The sequence below is a fragment of the Schistocerca nitens genome, chromosome 6 (genome assembly GCF_023898315.1).
Source record: "Schistocerca nitens isolate TAMUIC-IGC-003100 chromosome 6, iqSchNite1.1, whole genome shotgun sequence".
Lineage (NCBI taxonomy): Eukaryota > Metazoa > Arthropoda > Insecta > Orthoptera > Acrididae > Schistocerca > Schistocerca nitens.
This window is the reverse complement of record NC_064619.1, coordinates 381,499,615-381,522,061: the sequence shown is the minus strand read 5'-3', so window position 1 is coordinate 381,522,061 and position 22,447 is coordinate 381,499,615. Positions and strand designations below refer to the sequence as shown.

The following is a 22,447-nucleotide window of genomic DNA, read 5'->3' as shown; positions in this document are numbered from 1 at the left end:
TCGACGTCTCACCTGTGACGAACGAGGCAAGACTGTTAAAAGTCGCTGACGAGGTACACCCACATCCATGTTGTAAAGTTTTGTTTATTTTTGATAATCACACTAGCATGACCAGTTACGGCCCAAAGTGGTCGTCTTCAAATGCCGTGGGCGGCATTCAGTGTACAAACGATCACGCACTGTCAAATAAAAATTTATTTCTAGCACCTTTAAATACGCTCCAGGAAAATATTAGTACACTCTTTTAGAGGCTCTCAAGTTACTCAAGATTTATTGCTGCAAGAGTACATATTCCAAGACGCTACTCCAGGCGAGTGTAAAAATGAATGTGCGCTACGGAAAATAATAAGCACTAAAATGATGATTTGGCCCTGTCTGACTACCCCCTGAAGCAGACCTTGTGATCTCTTAAATGCTACCGAGCGAGGTGGCGCAGTGGTTAGCACACTGGACTCGCATTCGGGAGGACGACGGTTCAATCCCGTCTCCGGCCATCCTGATTTAGGTTTTCCGTGATTTCCCTAAATCGCTTCTGGCAAATGCCGGGATGGTTCCTTTGAAAGGGCACGGCCGATTTCCTTCCCTCACCCGAGCTTGCGCTCCGTCTCTAATGACCTCGTTATCGACGGGACGTTAAACACTAATGTCCTCCTCCTCTCTTAATGCTCTTTTTTACATATAAATTACAATCGAAACGTAAATGAATGATGAAGGCCACTAATACTACTAAATGATAAACATTATTGTTCAATATATATTTATTATATATTACAATCAACACTTTAAGTACAATTGTCTTTATTTCCTAACTACAATTATTATTCAGTTGCTCAACTCTGCCCCTTATTATGACTGCGCGGTCTAATATAATAACACGAAATGACTGACATCATCTACGTACCAAACGCTAGAATATACTACTTTCAAAGATGATCTACGTTGGTATGGAACTTCAGTGGAAATTAAAGTGAGCACAGCTGTTTAGCTTTATAGCCCTAATAAGCTGAAGCAATTTGCGGTATCGCCTTATGTACTACGTCCGGCGCGTCGAAGTGGTGGTTCTCGTACTCGTCTGCGACGATGGAACAACTCCAGCCATAAATAAACGCTTTCAAACACTAGGAGGCAGAAAGCGGTCCTCTCACTAATATACTCTAGTACTGTCTTCTTCTCTCTGTGTTCTACAGACGAGAACCACGAACTCCTAGGCACAAGAAGTATAGGCAGAAGAAGTGCTCTCAATTACTGAACGCTGCGTACTCAACGACGACTTCCAACCCATAGGTGAACTCCAGAATCGTATAGGTTCGCAGCAGTACAGTGAATAACTGCCTAACTATAAACTCTCCTGAGAGCAGAGACAGCAAGTCCGTCTGTACCAGCAAAGCTGATATCGAGCGACTGTCACACACGGGCGCTCACAACGGAAGACCTCGCTCGACTCTCCACCGCTGGCCTTCCAGCAAGACACAGCTCCCCACCATCGTAACCCCGAAAACGAATCATATTCCCGAAACCACGGAATATTCTTACTCTCTACAGTTTCTTCCGAACGCCGACCAACAACATTTTAGTCTTTTGTCGTTCAGCGAGGAAAGTTTGCTAGGAAAAACCTATAATCGTACAATGGTACGCTTCTGGGTAAAAATCCTTGAAAATAACCCAGCCTGCGTGGTTTCCGAGGTGCCGCTTCTTCATTCCTCTCACCTGCGTCCAAAATTTGCAGAGCTCGGAAGTATTATCCGGTTATCCTTCTGGCCCTACTACAATAGTGGCTGGCCATCTGCCTATTGTGCTCCAGAGCTCAAGTGCCACGACGTCCGTCTAGCTACTTCCTGTGTTTAAGCAGGACCACCACCTGTGCGGGCCTTCTACCCAGAGCTTGAGTTCTGCCTGCCGTTTCATCTCCACTGGCGTTCCAACCTCTACCAGTATAGACAATCATTCATTACGCCGTTCTGATAATAAAGAGACTCCGTCACCTTTATGCAATAAGCATTAACAATTATTTACAAGACGTACGTGACAATGTCAGTCTCCTTTATATATTCATATATACGATGTACAACCTACCACATGATACCTAATTGCGTTTGTAGATCACGGCAATGTATGTGGATGAGTTCCTGTAAGGTGCGAAATTATAGCGACCTTACAATATGGACTGCACGAAATAATTGCCTTTACAGATCAATAATGCAAACAGTTCTGAGGTCCCAGGTAATCGACCCAAGCTAAAAAATCCACATAAGTATGTGCCGTAGCCGCCTCCGCCGGAAATGCAGTCACTGACTCTGGCATCCACTCGCTCGCACAGATGGCGAATACTGTCCTGGGGTGTGTTATGCCGTGATTGCTCGACTTGTACATGTAGTTATGTAAGAGTTGTTGGTCGACAAGTCACACGAGTCATTTCTCGTCCTGTCGTATCCCACACATGCTCGATTGGAGGCAAGTCCGTGGATTGTACTGACCAGAGAGTTGGTGCACGTCTTGTAGAGAACACTGAGTTTCACGGCCAATGTCTGGGCGAGAATTATCCTGTTGGACCAGCGCATCAACTTCCTGTTGCAAGAACGGCAAAAGAACAGGTCTAACAACATTCTACTCGCAAAGAGTGCGCGTTAGTTTAGCCCCCCCCCCATAAACACCAAAGGCGAATGAAATGTTGTGTCTTGGAATCCTGCGTACTCGGTTCGCTAGAAAAACAATATAACAGAAACTCGTCTTAATGAGATTTATTACAATAAGAAAATTACAAATTCTTAACTTTGTTAAATGTGTCGCAAGCAAAGAGCAACATACAAAATAATCAAGAAAGCCTCAACAATTTTGTACAAAATAATCAGTTTTCATCAGAATCGACAAATAAAAGTCCACGCCACGTAGAGATTTCTAACGAAGTGGCTAACGTTGACATTGCTCTCGAAGTGGGCTCCACCAGACGGTCTCGCCGCTTATGTCCTCTTCACGCAGAGGCCGCTACTGTCGCGTTGTCGTCCTGCAGGGTGGTCGGTCATAGTGCGCTTGGCTGAGCTCTTCTCACAGCCTTCTCTTCTCCGTCGTTCCCGGCTGGCGTGCCGGCGCTGACTTTACGCCGTCATATGAAATTGTAGCCTTTCACATACCATAGCATAAATACTGGGATGGGGCCAGTTTGTCTTCGAAGGAGGCACTCCACAAGACAGTACTCTCCAAGTCCACATCGTACACGCAAATGAACATCACTTCCGTGCAGGCAAAATCTGCATTCATTGCTGAAGATCATTCCATTCCAGCTTCCAAGAGATTCACTGACGGCATCAGTCGAGAAGTGCACATCAAAGCTGTGGCGTGAGCGGAAGACGGGCTAGAGGTTTGTATGCCCGTAGCCCCACTGCTAATAACCGGTTCGCAGCAGTTCGTTGTGACACGTTTCGGCTCACAAGCCCTCTTACCTGTGCTGTGGTATCTGTATGATCTGCCACTGCTGCCCTTGCAATACGACGATCTCCACCGTCGTCTGTGCTGCGTGGACGTCCGGAACCTCTTCCACGGGTATGAGAATGTTCACACGACCACTGACTCCAGCCTCGTTGCGCAACTGACGCAGCACGCCCAACTTGAGTGGCGTCCCGCCACTCGGAAGGCCACAATTTGACGTTTTTTAAACTTGCTCAGTTGGTTGTAAGAAGCACGAGTGCCTCTCCGTGGCATAATTGCCTGCTTGCTTCTCTAGTTTGCTCCAAACTGAGCCTTCTGGTTGCGAGCATTCCATATTAAAGGCGACACACATGTGGTGCTCTGGTACCTACGTCACTACGCTATCTGTTGCCGGACGGCGTTGAAACAATTATCAGTACATGTACTATCCCCTAAGTGGCAAATACCGTCATCGCATTAAAATAGACGTTGTCTTTCCAGGTGCACTAATTGTATTTCGGCAGTGTGTATGCCTTTTATTTCTTAGAGTCCAGTCTCCTGTGCCGGCCGGGGTGGCCGAGCGGTTCTGGGCGCTTCAGTCCGGAACCACGCGCCTTCTACGGTCGCAGGTTCGAATCCTGCCTCGGGCATGGATGTGTGTGATGTCCTTAGATTCGTTAGGTTTAAGTAGTTCCAAAATGACTCTGAGCACTATGGGACTTAACAGCTGTGGTCATCAGTCCCCTAGAACTTAGAACTACTAAAACCTAACTAATCTAAGGACATCACACACATCCATGCCCGAGGCAGGATTCGAAACGGCGACCGTAACAGTCGCGCGGTTCCGGACTGGGCGCCTACAACCGCTCGGCCACCGCGGCCGGCCAGTAGTTCCAAGTCTAGGGGACTGATGACCACAGATGCCAGGTCCCATAGTGCTTAGAGCCATTTGAACCTCTCTCCCGTAGTGCAGTTTTACAAGTAATATGCGAGCTATTTCGGCTTTTGCAACTGTAATAAAGTTTCTTTTGCACCAGACGCGTTTCGCTTTCCTCTAAAACATCTTCAGCTGTCACCAGTTGGTGGTTGGTTGATTTTGGGGAGGGAACCAGACAGCGAGGTCATTGGTCCAATTTGATTACAGAAGGATGGGGAGGGAAGCTGACCGCGCCCTTTCAGAGGAACCATTCCGGAGTTTTCCTGAAGCGATTTAGAGAAATAATGGAAAACCTAAATATGGATGGCCGGACCCGGGTTTGAACAATCGTCCTCTCGAATGCGTGTCAGTTGTGCTAACCACTGCGCCACCTCGCTCGGTCCAGTTAGTGGTCTACCTTACGTTTTTGGCTGTAACATTATTTTCCTGATATCTTCTGCAAACAGGCGTTCTCTTTGCTGTACAGTATGGACGATGTGTATCTTAAAATTTAGCCAGGTGCGATTAGGACTCCCTCACTGAGGATACGTACAAATTTAATTATGTGTCTACACAGTTCATCTGTTGAAGGAATCGAAGACCTCGACTGTTTTTGCCTGTTAATCACATTGATAATAGTAAAATATCGATTCCAGGGATTCCATGACTTTCGAGAATGTTTCAGTTCAAGCCAGAAGTCGCATAGCAAATGACAAAAGAAATGTTTTGTATGATGTGGATTAACAGTTTTTGGATTTTTTCCTTTATTTATACAGTGAAACATTCCTGCTTGACAAATTTCATGATTCTAGACTAACCCCGGGAATAACGTGTAAGTTTTGATGGTTGAATTTGCGAGTATAATGGAAATCTGTGACAGTTCCTTTGTAGATGTAGAGTAATAAACGCAACCTGTGAGAACAGAAGGTGATTTTATTTAATACATGACCGAGTTCAAGCTTGTGCCAATGTTCAGTTAGTTTACATTGACGCACATGTTTCCATAACCAGTGTTGGAGACCACTGTTTAAATCAAAAACAAAAAATGTGATTATGAAGAAATACATAGACATGAAACGTTTGTAAATCGCTAAGTGCCTTGTGTGTAAAATATTACAATAAATAATATACGTGTAGCTGGCGTATCCATATGTTTTCACATTACATTTATCAAACTGTTTTACAAAATATTTAGTTTTTTTACACGTTAACTATATATTAGCCATCGTGCTACTTATTGCTGCTCCCATGTTACGTATTTAATAAAATAGTGTCTTTTAATATATCATTAACTAGTAAGGACCAATAAACAGCATGGCACCTAATTTACAGTTAATGTGTAAAGAACGAAATATTTTTGTAAATTAAATGTAATACATGCAATGCGAAAACGATGTGGAAAAACGAGCTGTGTGTAAGTACTACAATATTTTGCAGCCCATGTCGCTTAGCGACTTCCAAATATTTCATTTCTGTGTATTTGGCCATTATCACATTATTTGTTTTCGATTTAAACAATGATTTCCAACACTGAGTATGGATACATAAACGTGAATGTAAGCCAACTGAAGATCGGCACAAGCCCGCTGTCATGAAGTAAATAATATCACCTTGTAGTGCGATCGCTACGGTCGCAGGTTCGAATACTGCCTCGGGCATGGATGTGTGTGATGTCCTTAGGTTAGTTAGGTTTAAGTAGTTCTAAGTTCTAGGGGACTGATAACCACAGCAGTTGAGTCCCATAGTGCTCAGAGCCATTTGAACCTTGTAGTGTGACTGGCAGCTGCTGTTATTCTATACCATAACAAAATATTTTTCATAAACGGCCACATCTTTTCACTGAAATGATTTAGAAGCTAACGTTTGCTATATTGACAAGGGACCGTATCTCTTGGTATGTGACATACATTTCAGCTTGATAAGTCTACCCGTTCCTGTAAAAAAGGAGGCTTACCAGACGGACAGGCAGACAAACAGTCGGATAGCAAGTGACAAAAAAACCTTCCCTCGTGTGCTTTAATTACAAATTAAGGATTTCAGATTTGTTACTTTGGTTGTAATGTAAAAACTTTCTTATTGGTAAATTACATGATTCTTGGTCAACACGAAGTACCCTGTAGATTTTGATGTCCGAGGTTGTGAATATCAAAATAAGTGACATAAAGGACGGTATTTTTTGACTGCATCGACTTAGAAAAAAAAATGGTTCTGAGCACTATGGGACTTAACATCTATGGTCATCAGTCCCCTAGAACTTAGAACTACTTAAACCTAACTAACCTAAGGACAGCACACAACACCCAGCCATCACGAGGCAGAGAAAATCCCTGACCCCGCCGGGAATCGAACCCGGGAACCCGGGCGAGGGAAGCGAGAACGCTACCGCACGACCACGAGATGCGGGCTCGACTTAGAACCTTCACTTTTTTTACATTGCCATGGGACTGTAGACTGTAATACGTAACATTAATTTCAACTTGGTATGACTATCCATTGCTCAGAAAAATAGTTTTTAACAGTCGGATAAAGTGGTTCAACAAGTGTTTCGTTTTTGCCGATTGTGGTCTGGAACCCCCAAAAACGTTATAAACATGAAACACTGATGTACTGTAGAGATTAGGTCTCAAATTAGAAACAAATTAAATGAGTCGAGAGGGTGAGGTACATTTCTTCCAAATTACACTTCACCAAAAGCATATAGCAAACTCATTTTATAAACTGCAAAAGGAGCAGTATTCATAAACAGAAAACACGTGATGTCCGATTCCATGGGGGTGATTGTACTCCACGACCGTGATGCAATCCAGTATGGAAAGGAGATCAGCATCGGTCGTAATACACGTATCATCTACATTTTTCCATTTTTTATTGCAGATATAGATTTATGCTAACCGTGCAGCTGTCGTCACTGCGTTATAGTACATGCCTAAATTACTGTACTGCTAGCTGAAATCTTGATCCGGAATAGAAAATAGATTGTATTGCGACTGATGCTGACCTAGAAAACTCTCAACTATTCATGACGATATTGCAATTGAAATCCAGATATGACTTAAAGAATTACATAAGCTTCCATACTTTGCTCGGCGGATACAAGAAAGCACCCAAAATAACATCAGGTAAAGCACCATAGCAACAATCATAACCTCTTGAATAAAACAGTATGGTTTAAACAAATAAATCACTTAGTATCCATGCATGAAAAATACCATCCGAGAAATGAGTGGCATTAAACTGTATAAAAGTTCTACGCACACCAAAGTACCGTCATCACTTATCAACAGTTAACCCTTACCAACAGTTCAAGGCAAATGAAAATTTTGCGGTATTGCTCACGATGCGTCATATAACGGCGTCCTGATTAAATACAGCAAATCAGCAACACTGCAGCAACCGTTCTCATAAGCTCTCGAGGCAATCAACGTTCCGATTCCCGGCGGGGTGAGGGATTTTCTCTGCCTCGTGATGACTGGGTGTTGTGTGCTATCCTTAGGTTAGTTAGGTTTAAGTAGTTCTAAGTTCTAGGGGACTGATGACCATAGATGTTAAGTCCCATAGTGCTCAGGGCCATTTGAACCATTTGAACCAGCAATCAACGTTCTTTAAGATAACGGCCCCAACTGTTTCCGGAATAATATCCAAAGCCTTTCTAACTAAGGAACAAGGCCATTCAGCACTTCTACGCAGCTAGCGAGTAACACATTAATACATTAGATTACTCGATGGTACCCTTCTCTGTTGATGATGTGGACCAAGGAGACACGAACGAAAGGACGTTGGAAATGGTGGGCTGCAGAGAGCAGGCCCAGTCGATGGTGCTTACACGTCGTAGGAGGATGTGTAAAGCCGCCGCGGTGTCACCAGCTGACTTCTTTTAGAAGGCGCCACAGTCACATGCCGTGCGTGAATTCGCATACGTCGCACAGTGAAGACTTTTTTAGTCGGCACAGATTTAAATAAAAATAAGAAATTGCGGAGTTGTTGCTGTTGGTAGCTGGTGAGGTAACTGACATAAATCTGTTATACAGCCATACGCCATTTCATCGGCTATTATCTCACTATGTGACAAAATGTACGGGCTTCAGGAAATAATCCCATCTTTTGTACCAGTTGCAATAAGAGCGACGATATGCCTGGACAAATACTAAGCACTATAGTAGCCAGTGCCGCTGTCTTTACTGATCTGTGCGAAATATAGGATAAAATATATGTGAAAAAAGTCAAACTGGCTAATAGACACGAACTTTGAACCAGATTGGGATTCGAACAGAGGTATTTGCCTTGATAATGCTGTACCGAGGGGCACAAATATACTGTAAACTGTGCATCGATAGCACATTTGTCAGGAGCACACACATCTCTGTTACGCAGCTTTAAAAAAGTAAAGTGTGGAAACCAAAACCTCCTTATACTACACATAGGGTATTTCAAAGTCTTTCCATAAAACCTGTAGGGGTGATAGATCTCGTCATGGGAACAACTTTTGTGGAGACAAAACTTTTACTGATTTTTCCCGGTGGTATTCGCCGACCCTGAGAGTTCAATGAACTAGCAGGGTCTGCTAACCAGGTGGGCTGCATATTGGCTAACACGGAAAAATGTTAGTGATATTCAATAAGAAAATGTTAAGAATGAGGATATTTAAGCGAACAAAGATATTCTAGACGCAAGTCAGAAACGTTAATTTTTCTGAGCTTACCTCCTTTCATATTGAGTGGATAACTATCCACTGGACTGTAGGCAACATTCAAGACAGAAGCAAGCCGCAGAGTCCCTGTGCATTGCTGCAGTTCAGGGGCGTAGCCGATAACAAAGGTCGCCTTACTTTCTCGGGAAGCGTTAGCACACATTTTCTCTTTAATAAAACTTGTTCATCATGTCGTGATCTGTCACCCCTAGACATTTTATGGTAATACATTAAAACACACTGTACCTATACTAGCGTAAAACGTATAATTAAAAATGAACCTCCCCCTCTCCCAGACAAGGGACGTAGACAATACAACATATACATGGAGTAGGCCATCAATGCTGTGGACTCAGTAGAAACGTACTATTGAGTATGAAGCGTCAGAGGTCCCAGCATGCGCGTTTGATATACTGAAACCTGTCCAATTATCTCACGTATTTTTTATATTCCACAACTGTGTCGTTGAGTGCAAATAAGAGCAATTAAGTAAGTCTTAGCTGTTTTAGATTTTCGATCTGCATGTGTTTGGACGGTTTGTATGGAGACTTACACAGCTTGATGGACTTGAGATGCCCGACTGTGTTTGAACAATGGTGTCCGTGGTCGCAAGAAATCTAGATACTAGTCGCTCTCCTTCGCCATTAAAGCTGCATGGATATTCGCATTTGGACAGTCACAGCAGAGGAGAAGTTCGAAATAGAACTATAAAATCCCTTTCAGATTCAGTTACGACCATCAAGAATCGTTTCCTACCAACTGGGGTTGAGGTAACGTGAACATTTCCTTGATATGTCATCAGTGTAAAACCCACAACGGTGCAGCGGTGTGACGTGAAACTGTGTTTACTGCAAGAGCCTTGGCTTTGGCGAGTGCGACTTGTATAAGGTGGGAGGTAAGAGTCAGAATGTATCGGGCAGCGAAATACGTAACCGGCTTTCAGCACAGAATCAGTAGTCCACGTTTCTATACAGGGTGATATCTGGCTACCTTGACGTTGACAAGTCGTAGGCTACATTGGACGTCCGTACAACGTTGATGTTAATTGAAAGAATACAATTGTTTCCTCGTTTTATGACTGGCTTCAAGTGGCAAAGTCCTTTCCTTTTGTTAATCTCTTCATCTCGGATTACCAGTTACCCTCTACAACTTCATTTTTTATTCTATGTACTTCAGGTTTTTACTCTCCATGGCTCCCTTTGGTACCACTCTATAAGCACATGCTTTATCAGATATCTTGCCATCCTAACCCACTTTCCAGTCAGTATTTCCACTTGCATGGGAAGTTCTCAGTTTACTCCCAGCGTCAAATTCGGATAAAATTCCAAGCTTTCGATGATTGCCTCCATTGTCATCGTCAGGGGGTTAAACTGTCGTGAACTGGCGCGTACTGAGACGGCGATCTCTACATCCACAGATTTTGTTTGCGCTCTCTATCCAGTATTGCCTGTAGCGCCAGCCCTTTCGTGTTGACACCATGATGCCATACAGCCCGTCAGATGCCGTCCTGTGGATATAAAAGTCGGAGCCTCGCCAATTCACAACGGTCAGTTTTACCTCCTGACGACGATGGTGCAGACGATCGTTGAGAGCCTGATATTTTATTCGGATTTGATGCGGCTAGTAAACTGAAAACTTCTTACACAAGGACTCCATCGCGAGAAACGTCATTGTCAGTGTTCCCTTCCTCCATGGCTCCCTTTGGTACCATGGACGTAATAGCCAGATGATTTATCTGTCTTATCGTCCTACCCCCACTTCTTAGTCTCTTTGTATACATATTTCCCTCCTCGCCGGTCTTGCGGAGAACCTCCTCAACTCCATTGCAATTAGTAACTGTAACAGCACATAATATCGGAAGCTTCGATTTTCTTGCTTTCTGGATTTCTTACAGTCCATGCTGTTCTGAAAACGACCGTTCTAATAAATTCCTTTCTAAAGTTGTAGATTATTTTGACTCTAGTAGACTTGTTTTGGAGAAGATTGTCTTTGCTTGTTCTTGATTTTTAAAGTACTTTGGCTCCAGGGTAGCAGAATTCCTTCATTTCTACAGCATGGTCACCAATTTTGATATTATCTTCTATGCTACACTCTTCCTGCTAGTAATAGTACATGCTTTATTGCAGCAGGAATGAAGACATGGTATAGCAGGATAAATCCAGGATAATATGCAGCCAATTTTCTTAAAGTGTCCACCAAATCAGAGAAATCTGTTCTTCCAGCAGGCCAAAGCCGAGTATACTCGCTCAGTTACCCAACGCGCTCCCTAGTAAGTTCGACAAATCCCCTAGTCAGCACGAGAGTAAAATCTGCTCTGCATTCAGTCTGCGGGGACACGATTGGGTGAAGTCTGGCCCTATCTGCCTGTTCAGCAACGTTTTCCACCAGCTGTGTTGTGTTAATGTGAAGCATTCTCCTCCATGATGACGTTCATAACTATGAGATTGCATTGTATCTGAAGGAGGCTACACAATATGATGAAATAGCTATGAACGACAGTCTCTTCATAAATGAACAAAACTTTGTTGATGCGCCTTGATAATTTTTCATTGTTTGCTAATGTACATTTTAGTACTAAATTGCAGCGAAAGACTGTAATCTGCTACGGAGAATCCCCCTACACAACAAAACTGTGTTGCACAAAGAAAAGTCACTTTCCTTGCATCTGAGGAAACGTAAATGACTAACGACTGGTAATGCGTAATAGAATGAACATACTAGTAAATAAGCTTAAACCTTCCACCAACTCTTTTACTGTACAGAACAATCTTGTTGTAAAGACGTCGAAACAAAGTTTTGGTTATGTATAACGAAAGTGGAACTTCGACCAACTAATTTCACAAGTTTCTACTGGGTAGTCACTGCTCTAAATCATTTAAGAATACAACAGCTTTAGTGATGAAATGAAAGCCTCAGATGACTTCTGCCTTTAAAATCAGTTAGTGAAAATGTTCACTGATTGAGAATTACTAGAATACTGTAGTTGTGTACATGCCTGATAAATACGTTACATTGTCCGTCACAAACAATTTATTTCCTCTGTAAATAAAACAAATAACAGAACAGCATATATCTGGCGTATCACATCATTAAGTAAGGTACCATCACGGATTACTGGATAAAAATGATTGAGAGATTCGCAGTAATAAGAGAAACTCACAAGATTTGTAAACACTGGTAGGAATCGCCCCAAACGCAAATTTATGCTAGAACAGCTCAGCTCATATAGATATACCAAGTATTAAGCTCTCTTTACACATCATTATCTTCAAATAAGAGATACCATTCCATTATGATGAGTGCACTGACTTTCACCAGCGTAATCGAAAAGTAACTATTACAAATCACTCGGCAGCGACCAGAAAAGCAAATTTACTTATTCAAACGCAGCCCTTTCTAAATATTTGCTCTCCATACGACCACGGTAAATTTTTACTGACATTCACTCTCTTTTAAACAACTATTTCAATTCTTTATTATTCTATCGTAAATTCGATTTGCCTTCCGGATTGCCTTTTCCATTATTTATGAAGTATTTTATGTAGCTACGAGAGAACGACATTCGTTCCATCATGATTGTCGCTAGGGAAACTTCTCCCACAGTAATTGATAATGGATTTGTCTGTCATTGTGGCGCACAGCTAGAACCAGCAATACCTCTCTTGAAACGGGCAACTCGTAGTTTTCACCAGGTCATCTGTGTTTCAGTGATACGACCTGGATTGTCATGTTACGCCCCGAAGTGAAAATACAGTACGAAGTACGCGTAGCCAAAAATTGTTCGGAGCGTCATACGTCATCAAAAGTTTCACTTCTTTTTTTTCTTTTTTTTGCAGAAATCAGCGTTTTACTCAGAATGAGCTTTTGACCAAGAATTATCTTTTTCTCTTTATTTATCACAGTAGTATACGTGTAGGTGTAAAGGAGCAATAAATCTGATGCAAAGAGTAGTCTGTCATAGGGTGGGAGCCTTTACATAAAGGAAAGAGTTATTTTCTTGTAGTTTCTACATACTGACCGACAGCACTCGCTTTCCAACGAAGCACACTGCATTTAAAATCAGAAGTGCTAGTGGTAAGCGAAACCACTTCTTATAACTGTTCCGAAATATCATTTACGGTGGAATCAGATTTCTACCTGCTCCTACTAACGTCTAAGCATTTGTCTTACAGTCATCCTACTGTCCATTTGTTATTCCACTGATCCAAGGCACGCGATTAGTTCAGCATACGAGATACATGATAGAATTGGATGCACTCCAAATGAGCTAAAATGTTGGAGGAAACAAATGAAGCACAACACTGGCACTCAAAAGAAGGCGTAATATTTACGCACTTGCCGGCCAGCGTGGCCGAGCCGTACTAGGCGCTACAGTCTGGAACCGCGCGACCGCTACGGTCGCAGGTTCGAATCCTGCCTCGGGCATGGATGTGTGTGATGTCCTTAGGTTAGTTAGGTTTAAGTAGTTCTAAGTTCTAGGGGACTGATGACCTCAAGAAGTTAAGTCCCATAGTGCTCAGAGCTATTTGAACCATTTGAACATACACTCTTTTCAGAATTCTCTTCGAATTAGGACTGATTACACTTTTGACAGTCCAGCGTCTGTCATACCCATCTAGACCAATCAAACACCCCGAAACTCGATTCAGTTCAAGGGCGGTAAAATTAGAAAAACCTTCGCTTACCTTCTTATGAAACCGCAACAGAAACATTTTTTCTATTATCAATATGCCGAACGATTTCAACGGAACACACTAGGTGAACAGTTACTGCTACAACGTAAAATCCAGAATCACCTCATACTTCTGAGTGGAACACTCAGGAAAAGTTTCTTTTTAATCTGTTAAAAACCTGTGCCAAATCTGCTTCCATAAAAGTTATAGTTTTAGACAAGTGGATTTTTGTTGAAATCCTAGTGTGGTTCGTTGGTTTGCGGGAGGGGTCCAGACAGGAAGGTCACCGGTCCCATCAGATTGGAGAATGACGGGGAAGGAAATTGGCCGTGAACATCCTGTCATTTGCCTGAAGCAGTTGAGGAAAATCATGTGAAACCTAAATAAGGATGGCCGGACGTAGGTTTGAGCCGTCGTCCTCCCGAATGCATGTCCAGTGTGCTAACCACTGCGCCACCTCGCTCGGCAAATCCTAATGTGTGTGTTGATGTAGTACTCAAAATAGTTGTCTGCATTTAAAATGCTGGTAAGTGGAACGTGTGGCTGTTCAGTCTACAGGACGCCAAATAACTAATAGTCGTTATTTTCCATTTATAAAATTCAGTAATTTAGTTTAATCGTGGAGGAAACAACGTAAATGACTCCAATGCTTTCCTGTACATCTCTTCACATTACTAAAAACTGTTTTCGATTCATGAATTTTTTACGTTTGTTCTACACTGTCTTGTCCCCTGTAACAACAAACAGCGGATTTCACTGACAGTTTCTATCAATGTGGCCACACATTTGTCTACACGCCGAGAGACTTGTGGTTCGCGAACTGTAATGAGTTACTTTTAAAAAAGAGTTGGAATCTCGTGCTACAGGTCAGAGTTTTCGTACATTCGGAGATAGACGTTACCCTTGAATCAGCTACTCCTGGAAAAACTGCAGTTTCAGAACCCAATAGGACTGTTTACAATTGATCAAACTTGCACGTCGTATTGTACAATACTGCTTGGAATTATACACAAACTGACTGAAGTTAAAATAAGCTTAGGAAACTTAGGCACTCGGGTATTAACAGCGGTGCGGTTAGTTTTTTAAAACACAGCAAGCTGAGCTCGTCACAAGTGGTCGCGCAACGATCGGATCGTGACGTCAGTCATTACTGTGCTAGGATGTTAGAGAGACAATAACAAAGCTATAAAAGAAAAGAACAACGATTGAAATTAAGCAACTTGTAAAGCAAACGGCACCAGCTCTTCCGTAGTACAAGTTAAAAAACACACATGGGCGGGACAGAATACTTAGACAGTAGTCGAACAATGCCACAAAGCGACCCTCGCGCCGTTACGTTTAAACACTTCAGCTTTCTGAGCTTGTTTGTGTTCGAAAAACAACTAATGAGGTATTTGTAATCTTTGAGGATGTCTCCAGCATTAGTAGACGAAATTGTTTTTTAGACACAAAAACCTGCATTAGTCCACCTGCTAATGCTCATGTAACGAAAAATCACCAAGTATGTAAATAATTTTTATGGTAGAATGCTACGTTGATGATAATACTATTAAATGCTGATCGAGTACATTTCCCGAATCCAGTCATGACAGTGACGTAGCGAGCTGACCCACGTGCTCTGTGTGTTGCAGTGCGCGGCCGCCAGGATGCGTGGCCGGCGCGCGCTGTGGGCGCTGCTGTTGTTGCTGCTGCCGCCGCTGCTCGTCGCTAACTCCGTGGACAAAGGTCAGTCAGCCACCACCGGAAAGCTCGTGTCGCATAAGGCTTCTGCTGATTGGGTTAACGTGAGAGACTAATGTGAATTAGCTGCAAATTCTGTCAAGCTTAGCTGCTGGTTCTGGCCGACTCGCCAGTGTCGACAAAGGAATTCGGTTCTTCCTCTCTCTTTGCTTATTGTTTTTCTTATTGCAACAAACTCTGAAGAACGGTTCCAAGAGTGCGAAATTTGGTCATCTATAGCAACTATCCCCATTAGCATCAGCACCAAAACTACAGTTGTTTTAGTTCAGGTACAGGTCAACTCTCACAGTATTATTCTCAGCGATTCCATGCTGTACATAGTTGTCAGGTTTCAAGATGAAGGAATATTAACTATACGACTCACTGAAGGCAGTGGTATCCTCTATGAATGTGAGGAGGAATCAGAGGATCTATTGAATGGAATGAACAGTTTAATGAACACTGAAAACGGATTGAGAGGAAACCAAATGAGGACGATAGTAATAAGTGGTAACAGAAATAAGATTAGTGATAAACTCTCGTTGAATATATTTTGCTACTAAAATCAAAGATATGCATAAAAAATGTGGCAGTCAGGATATAAAAAACAGACAATTATCGTAAAAGAGAGCAACTGTAGCTAAAATAAGTCAATCTCTTTCAAACATAAGCCTTAATTTGAGGAAGAAATAACGTAGCAGTGTGTGTAAGTTAATCATGGACTATGATCTTGAGGCTAAAATTTGACCTTCTCAGAGGCAGAGGAATCAACTGTTTGTAGGTCAGGATAAGGCGCCGCTTCAGTTGCCTGGATGTGGGTTGTGAGCTGTGGCCTTGAGTGGAACCATGCGGCGCACCACTAACAAAACATTTCTGAATGTAATAGTTTTTTATTGAGGTTAGCTCCCGATGATAATATGAGCTATGAGAGCGTGGAGCAGCCGATGGCTGCTGACATCAGCGAGATTGCGGAAAGATGGTGACGTCCGCACACTGTCGCAGGTAGTGTGTGTAATAGACACAGCGCTAAGTAGCTTGGCTGTCTTGTGGCCACAGACAGCAACGCCCAGAAGGAATGTATCTAAATCATAATTCCGAATATGATCGACATTAAAGGACATATATGCCTCCTCTGGACAGTGATCAACAACAATGTGGCCCCACCGAGGCTGGTGAGCAGCAACTGTGTAGCTGGATGGCTACCAGCCCAGACTTGAACACGCGACCACCACGCAGGTGGTCGCCCACAATGAGAAAGTCCCACCGAAGGTGACCAAACAGTGGGAAGATAGTATCTGGTCTACATACAACCTTTTGTTCAGCAGGACGCTTGCAACTTCAGCAGTCGAAGTCCGGAATAGGTGTTTGGCTGTATCGTGTTCTACTACAAGCAGTCACCATCCTAATGTTAGTGCCTGTGAAAGACTGCAGTGTTCAGCATCACAAAAACATATTGACTGGCTGAGAACATCTGCGCACAGCAGAGAGAGGGTCTGATTCGAGTAGTGTTGATGTGAGCCAAACTGGTTTGTGTTTTCCTCTTTTCAGTGCATTACCCTGGATACCATAACAAGTTGGCGTCCTCAGTCACCATCATTAGGCAATGGTTACTTCATATTGCCTGGTTTTTTCGTCCAGTCAGCTTTCCTGAACGCCCTGCCTCTGATGTTAAGACGTCTCAACATCGTTTTACAGAAGTGGTGGAGGAAATATTCGGCTGTGTCACCAGAATGAGTATGTCCTCCTACACTCCGAATATACCTTCTGACTGCATAGTGCTCTGTCATCGGGATAACGGCACCTATTACCATATGACATCATTTTTTTCTGCGCAGGCGATAGGCAGTTCGTTACAACAGACTAGTTCCTGGCACAAAAGCGGAAAAAACGGAATAGAAAAGAATCAAAGTGATTGAAATATGAGGTTAAAGAAGGATACTGAAAACGGTCTGAAAGCGGTTCTCTATAGAATGAGTGGAAGAGAAAATGGCTCTGAGCACCATGGGACTCAACATCTTAGGTCATAAGTCCCCTAGAACTTAGAACTACTTAAACCTAACTAACCTAAGGACATCACACACACCCATGCCCGAGGCAGGATTCGAACCTGCGACCGTAGCAGTCCCGCGGTTCCGGACTGCAGCGCCAGAACCGCTAGACCACCGCGGCCGGCAGTGGAAGAGAAGAAAGGACAAAATGATACATAGGACTTAAGATACCAGGGAATAACTTCTACAGTACTGAAGGGACCTCTAGAGGGAAAAGCTATAGGGAAGAGAGGGATTGGAATTTATCCAACAAATAACTGATCACAATGGGTGCAAATGAAGAGGTTGTCATAAGGGAGGAATTCTGGGTGGGCCATAAAACACATCAAAAGACTAATGACCTAAATGACAAAAAAAACCTTTTTTGGAAACTTTTGTACTAGGATTTGGAGGAACGAAGAATATTCAATTTTCTCAAAGATCCTCATGTACCAATACAGAATCCGGAGTAGCTTATTATACACACTGTAAATGTAGACAGTTCAAGTTAGAGAAGATCTACGATACTTCGTTTTAGATAAGCGACGCTTGCAACGTGTCCCATGAGTTTCTTCCCATAACTGTATGAGCTCTGAAGCAAGTCTTTGAGGACATAACGCGACGGAAATTATGCCCTGAGGTCTCCAAATATTTTACTGTCATTCCGTGAATTCTTCCAGTTCGTGTTCCCCACATATTCCTCTCCTTGAAGACTCTATGGCGAACATCTGCTTGCCAGTGCAACAGTATCATGAGTTCTGAAACTGGGACAAGTTCGCTGACTGAGATGCATTCATCGAGTTGACTCGGATAGACTACTGCATGAAGTATTGCCCAGACAAATTTTGGAGACAAAACGGACTCATACTTTGGCAGATGAGCTCCTGCGAATGTCAAATTGAGAACTGCAGGGCATTCACTGATTAGAAACTGTAAGATGTCAGTGGTCGACTGCTGGGTTGTGACGGCACAATAAATCTAGGCTTCGTAAACTGAAACAGAAATGATTTGGGCACCATCATCTAATTTGCTCCGGACTTTTCTATAATAAATGAATGATGTTGCAAGAAATAGAGTGCTGCTATTGAACAGTGCAAATGATACAAATGGTATTTAAAACAAATCACTACAGCAACTGTCTAACTTAGCACATCGAAGGATTTCCTGACGAAGTAAATAAAATACTGTGTTTTTGAATGTTTCTCAGTATTTTTCTTCTTCTTATCTAATGATTAAACAAAGGTAATTGAAAGAGATATACCAGAATTTTATTTTCAATAGGTAGCATCAAAGACAGAAGACACTTTGGCAAAGCATAGTAGCACCAACCCAATAACGTGAAAGTTCTCTTTCCAGGTCTCCAGACTGTTATCTAAATGTTCTGTACTTCAGTTATTTTAGACTTACATCAATACAGGACAGCAAGCCTTTATTATCGTTATGAATCGCTGATTATCTTTATGGATGGCATTGCGTGCAAAGGTTGACATGTCCGTAATCGGGTGGTTGTTTTCAAGGTCACATTCTTTTTATTGACATCATCTATTTAATGGTTATAAGCCCATGCTTTCCTTTGATCACTGAACTGAATTATCCAACGATGGATCCCTGAAGTTCGAACTGTACTCAATATGCAACTTGGAATTTTTTAACAAAACATTAAGATGAAAGTATAGCGAACACACAGAGAAAATATTCACGAATTGTTTATACTATTAGATCGTTTGTGAAAAATAAACACTCGATGTTACAGGACTCAGTTGTCATCAGTTCCTGAATAGCGTTGTTGGTATTCCATAAAACTAGCGGCAAATTGACGTTTAAATGGTGTCATTAAAGTTCATCGCACAGCACACAAATCTACAGTAGCCAACAACAAAAACTTAATATTGTCATATCCACAAATATAATTCAAAACTCAAACAGTTACTGAAAATCTTATTTTTTCAGTGTCCTTTAAAATTATTTATTGCAGTTGATGTCAAACTCCTGCTAGTAAATTTCAAAGTTCCCGTGGAAGTAAAATTGTTATACATACAATATTTTCCTTACTTAAATTCATTTCATTCAATAGCATTTGTGATAAAGTTATAACGATTTTGCAAAGACGAAATTGTTGATCTGTATTGAAAATTAATCATGCTTACTTCAGGACTTTTATCTGAACATACATGTCATCAAATTCCAAAAAATATTGCGTCATAAGGGTTTTGAAAGAAATTGATTATTAATCTGTATTGGAAATTAATTATGTTCACTTCACTGGTTAGAAACACCAGTGCCTCCGAATACAGCACACGATAAAATCTTTATATGCTAAAACTAATGTTACTGGCCACTGTAGTGCAGTCGTCTGAACTACGCTTGTCACACGATATAGTGACAACACGTGTAAAACACGTAAAAAATCAAAGACGTTGCACTTCAGATCGACGTTACATAGCTAAACAGATTTGTGTTTAGCTGAGGTACTGAGATTCGCAATAAGAGTGAACCGATGATATTTAGCAGCTCAAAACAACAATATTACTTCCCGGCGGTGGACGAAAGGGGACGTTAGCAGAGGGACTTGTCGAAGGGCTTGAATATGATACTATGCTTGACTGCTCCGATAAAACTTCTTTTCCTTCCTTCTACAAGATAGGAAAGCTGAATTCTTCCTTAAAACTCATCTGAATGCGAAGGTCTGCTCCGTGATATCCTAACTGTCGATACGGTTTCGAACAACAGGCAAAGAATAAGAGAAATAACTGTCGGTTTCGGTGCCAAGACAGCGAATTTCGTGTCTGAGACCGGAATACTCAATGTGTGGACGTGATCTGCTTCTAGAAAATTTGTTCGTAGGTGACTAGCCAACCAATACTTTCAAACTGATACACAATATATCGTTGGCTGATTCGTACACTGCTGTCTGTTTCAAAAGAGGCTATGGCTACGTATATCATATCCTATAGTGCTACTATTTACGTGCCACTTACTTAGTACTGTAGTAAGTCATCCACTGACTAATGACTACTCTGATTCTGCAGATTTTGCTGCTGCTAAAATTTTAATTGTAAACCGTTCATAAATTTCTTTCTTAGGATAACCATACCTTCTTATAAATCTGTCTGATGTATCAGACAAAACTCGTCGAATTGTTCTGATGTCACTTAATACTACAATATTTCTATAAACATTGTTCTTTGTGTTTTGATCTTCTTTTTATGAAAAGTTTATAAAACAGAATGTTGAAATATGTTCCCAAAGAATAGTAGCTACATGAAGAATCTATGTTACTGTCAAAAAATTCAGGCAGCTACGATACTTATTTTAGGTTTTAGAAAAATGCTGTATGATTTCTATTAAGTGTAGTGCTTTTACTTCACTGTATCAAAACAAAAAACATTTTTTGTTTGAGGAATTACGTAATGGTAGACATGGAATGGAAATTGCTATTATACCGAATAGTATGTCCTGAAACATACCATGTCTCGTCAATGTTTCCATGCAGAAGACCTAAGATTCAACAAAGTCAAAGACTTCAGAAGCCTGAACACGTTCTTTAAAGGAAAATGTTTTCATTCCTCAACCTACTCCTGTAACACCTCTCAGTCAGTTGACGGCAGCCTCTATGCAGTCAGTTTTATGCAAATAATGCAGAGCGAAGCCTACAACTGAATTTATGAATACATCCTTAGACCTTCACTCTAAGTAGGTGTTTGGTCATGCATGTGTAAATAATAGAAGGATATGACACTGTTACACGAAACCACGGATTGGTAATTTTTACATGAATGCCATATTCAATGAATTCAGTTAATTCTCAGTTTCTCACACTGTTACCCAATAGTGAGTTTTGTGGTAGAGTATCGCGCACTGTTCCAACTCATTCCGTGAAACTCTTCAATGTTGAGATCCATTATCTACCTGTTCTTGCTTACTTGGTTCACAACATTTATGAAACCAAAGTTTCGGAGTATCTTTTTAAGCAACTTCGCAGCACTTCTGTGTCCAGATTATTTCTGTTACTATGCTAACGATTCTCTCCGCCTGACAAATTAATTATCTCATTTCCAGAGCGATACTTACGAGTCCTCGCGAAATTAATAGCCATTCTTGATATTTCGTCTCCCATCCACGGACCGTGAAATGAGTACAGTGCTCCACTGGAGCGCGAAATAATTTGTTCCGGCAGCTCGACTTCCTTCATGTTATTAAAAAAAAGTTGTTCCGAGTTTTGTGGCAGCTACAAGGTTCTAACTCGGATATCCTCTCTCTTGCCATAATAAGTCAATGCGAAGATTTCCTTGTGTTAATTATTTTGACTCCATTGGCTACGGTGAAGTCAAAAATGCAGAAGAATATGCATGACATTTCTGCAGACGAGACCAAAATAAGATGGTCTGATGAGTGACATGGTAGGAGAGTAATGAATGCTATGAGATGCATCAACACTACGCGGTGTCACAATCAGATGTGTAAATTTGTAGCTTACATGTACAGCAAAGTTACGATTCCCATACTTGGAGTCCTATTGGTGTACAGAAGGAGCCAATCTTAAAATCGAAGACAAAATTGAAAATCAAATTACTCCGTAATGCAACCAGTGATAAACATTTCGGAAGTCAGTCGTACGATAGACTGAAAAGATTTACTGTGACCAGCGTGCAGAACAAAAATGTTTTGGTCGCATCGTTACCTATACAGACGTTAGCTGAACAAGGTTACGGACTCACGGAGGAGTGGCATAAACTTATAAACAACCCATACCGATCCACCCTATATTCTGCTAAAATAAATCGCACATGCGTAGTGATTTGTCTTTGATATTAGTCCGGCTTTTCGCAGTCTGCATCTAATGAGTACCCATTAATCTTGAAATTAGCATAATTTTAATTCTCTGATGTACTCCACAATCTGTCACTATGTTTTCAACCTATGAACGATGCCACACATGCACCATCGTCCTGCTAATAGTTTTATTCCATTTGTTTTAACTGTCGGAGTATCCCCTTCTCTGGCTGAAATCACTAAGACACGC

At 41.7% G+C, this 22,447-nt stretch overlaps 1 protein-coding gene across 2 annotated transcripts in view; it reads left to right on the top strand.

The window, feature by feature from the left end:
* The window catches only part of LOC126263075 (hemicentin-2), a 2,049,386-nt gene that overhangs the window by 1,121,080 nt on the left and 905,859 nt on the right, over window positions 1–22,447 (top strand). For both annotated transcript variants that reach the window (XM_049960064.1, XM_049960065.1), the window contains one exon: window positions 15,310–15,403. In XM_049960064.1, the coding sequence (XP_049816021.1) occupies window positions 15,325–15,403 (79 nt within the window). In that variant the 5' untranslated portion in view covers window positions 15,310–15,324. The remainder of the gene's footprint in view (window positions 1–15,309; window positions 15,404–22,447) is intronic.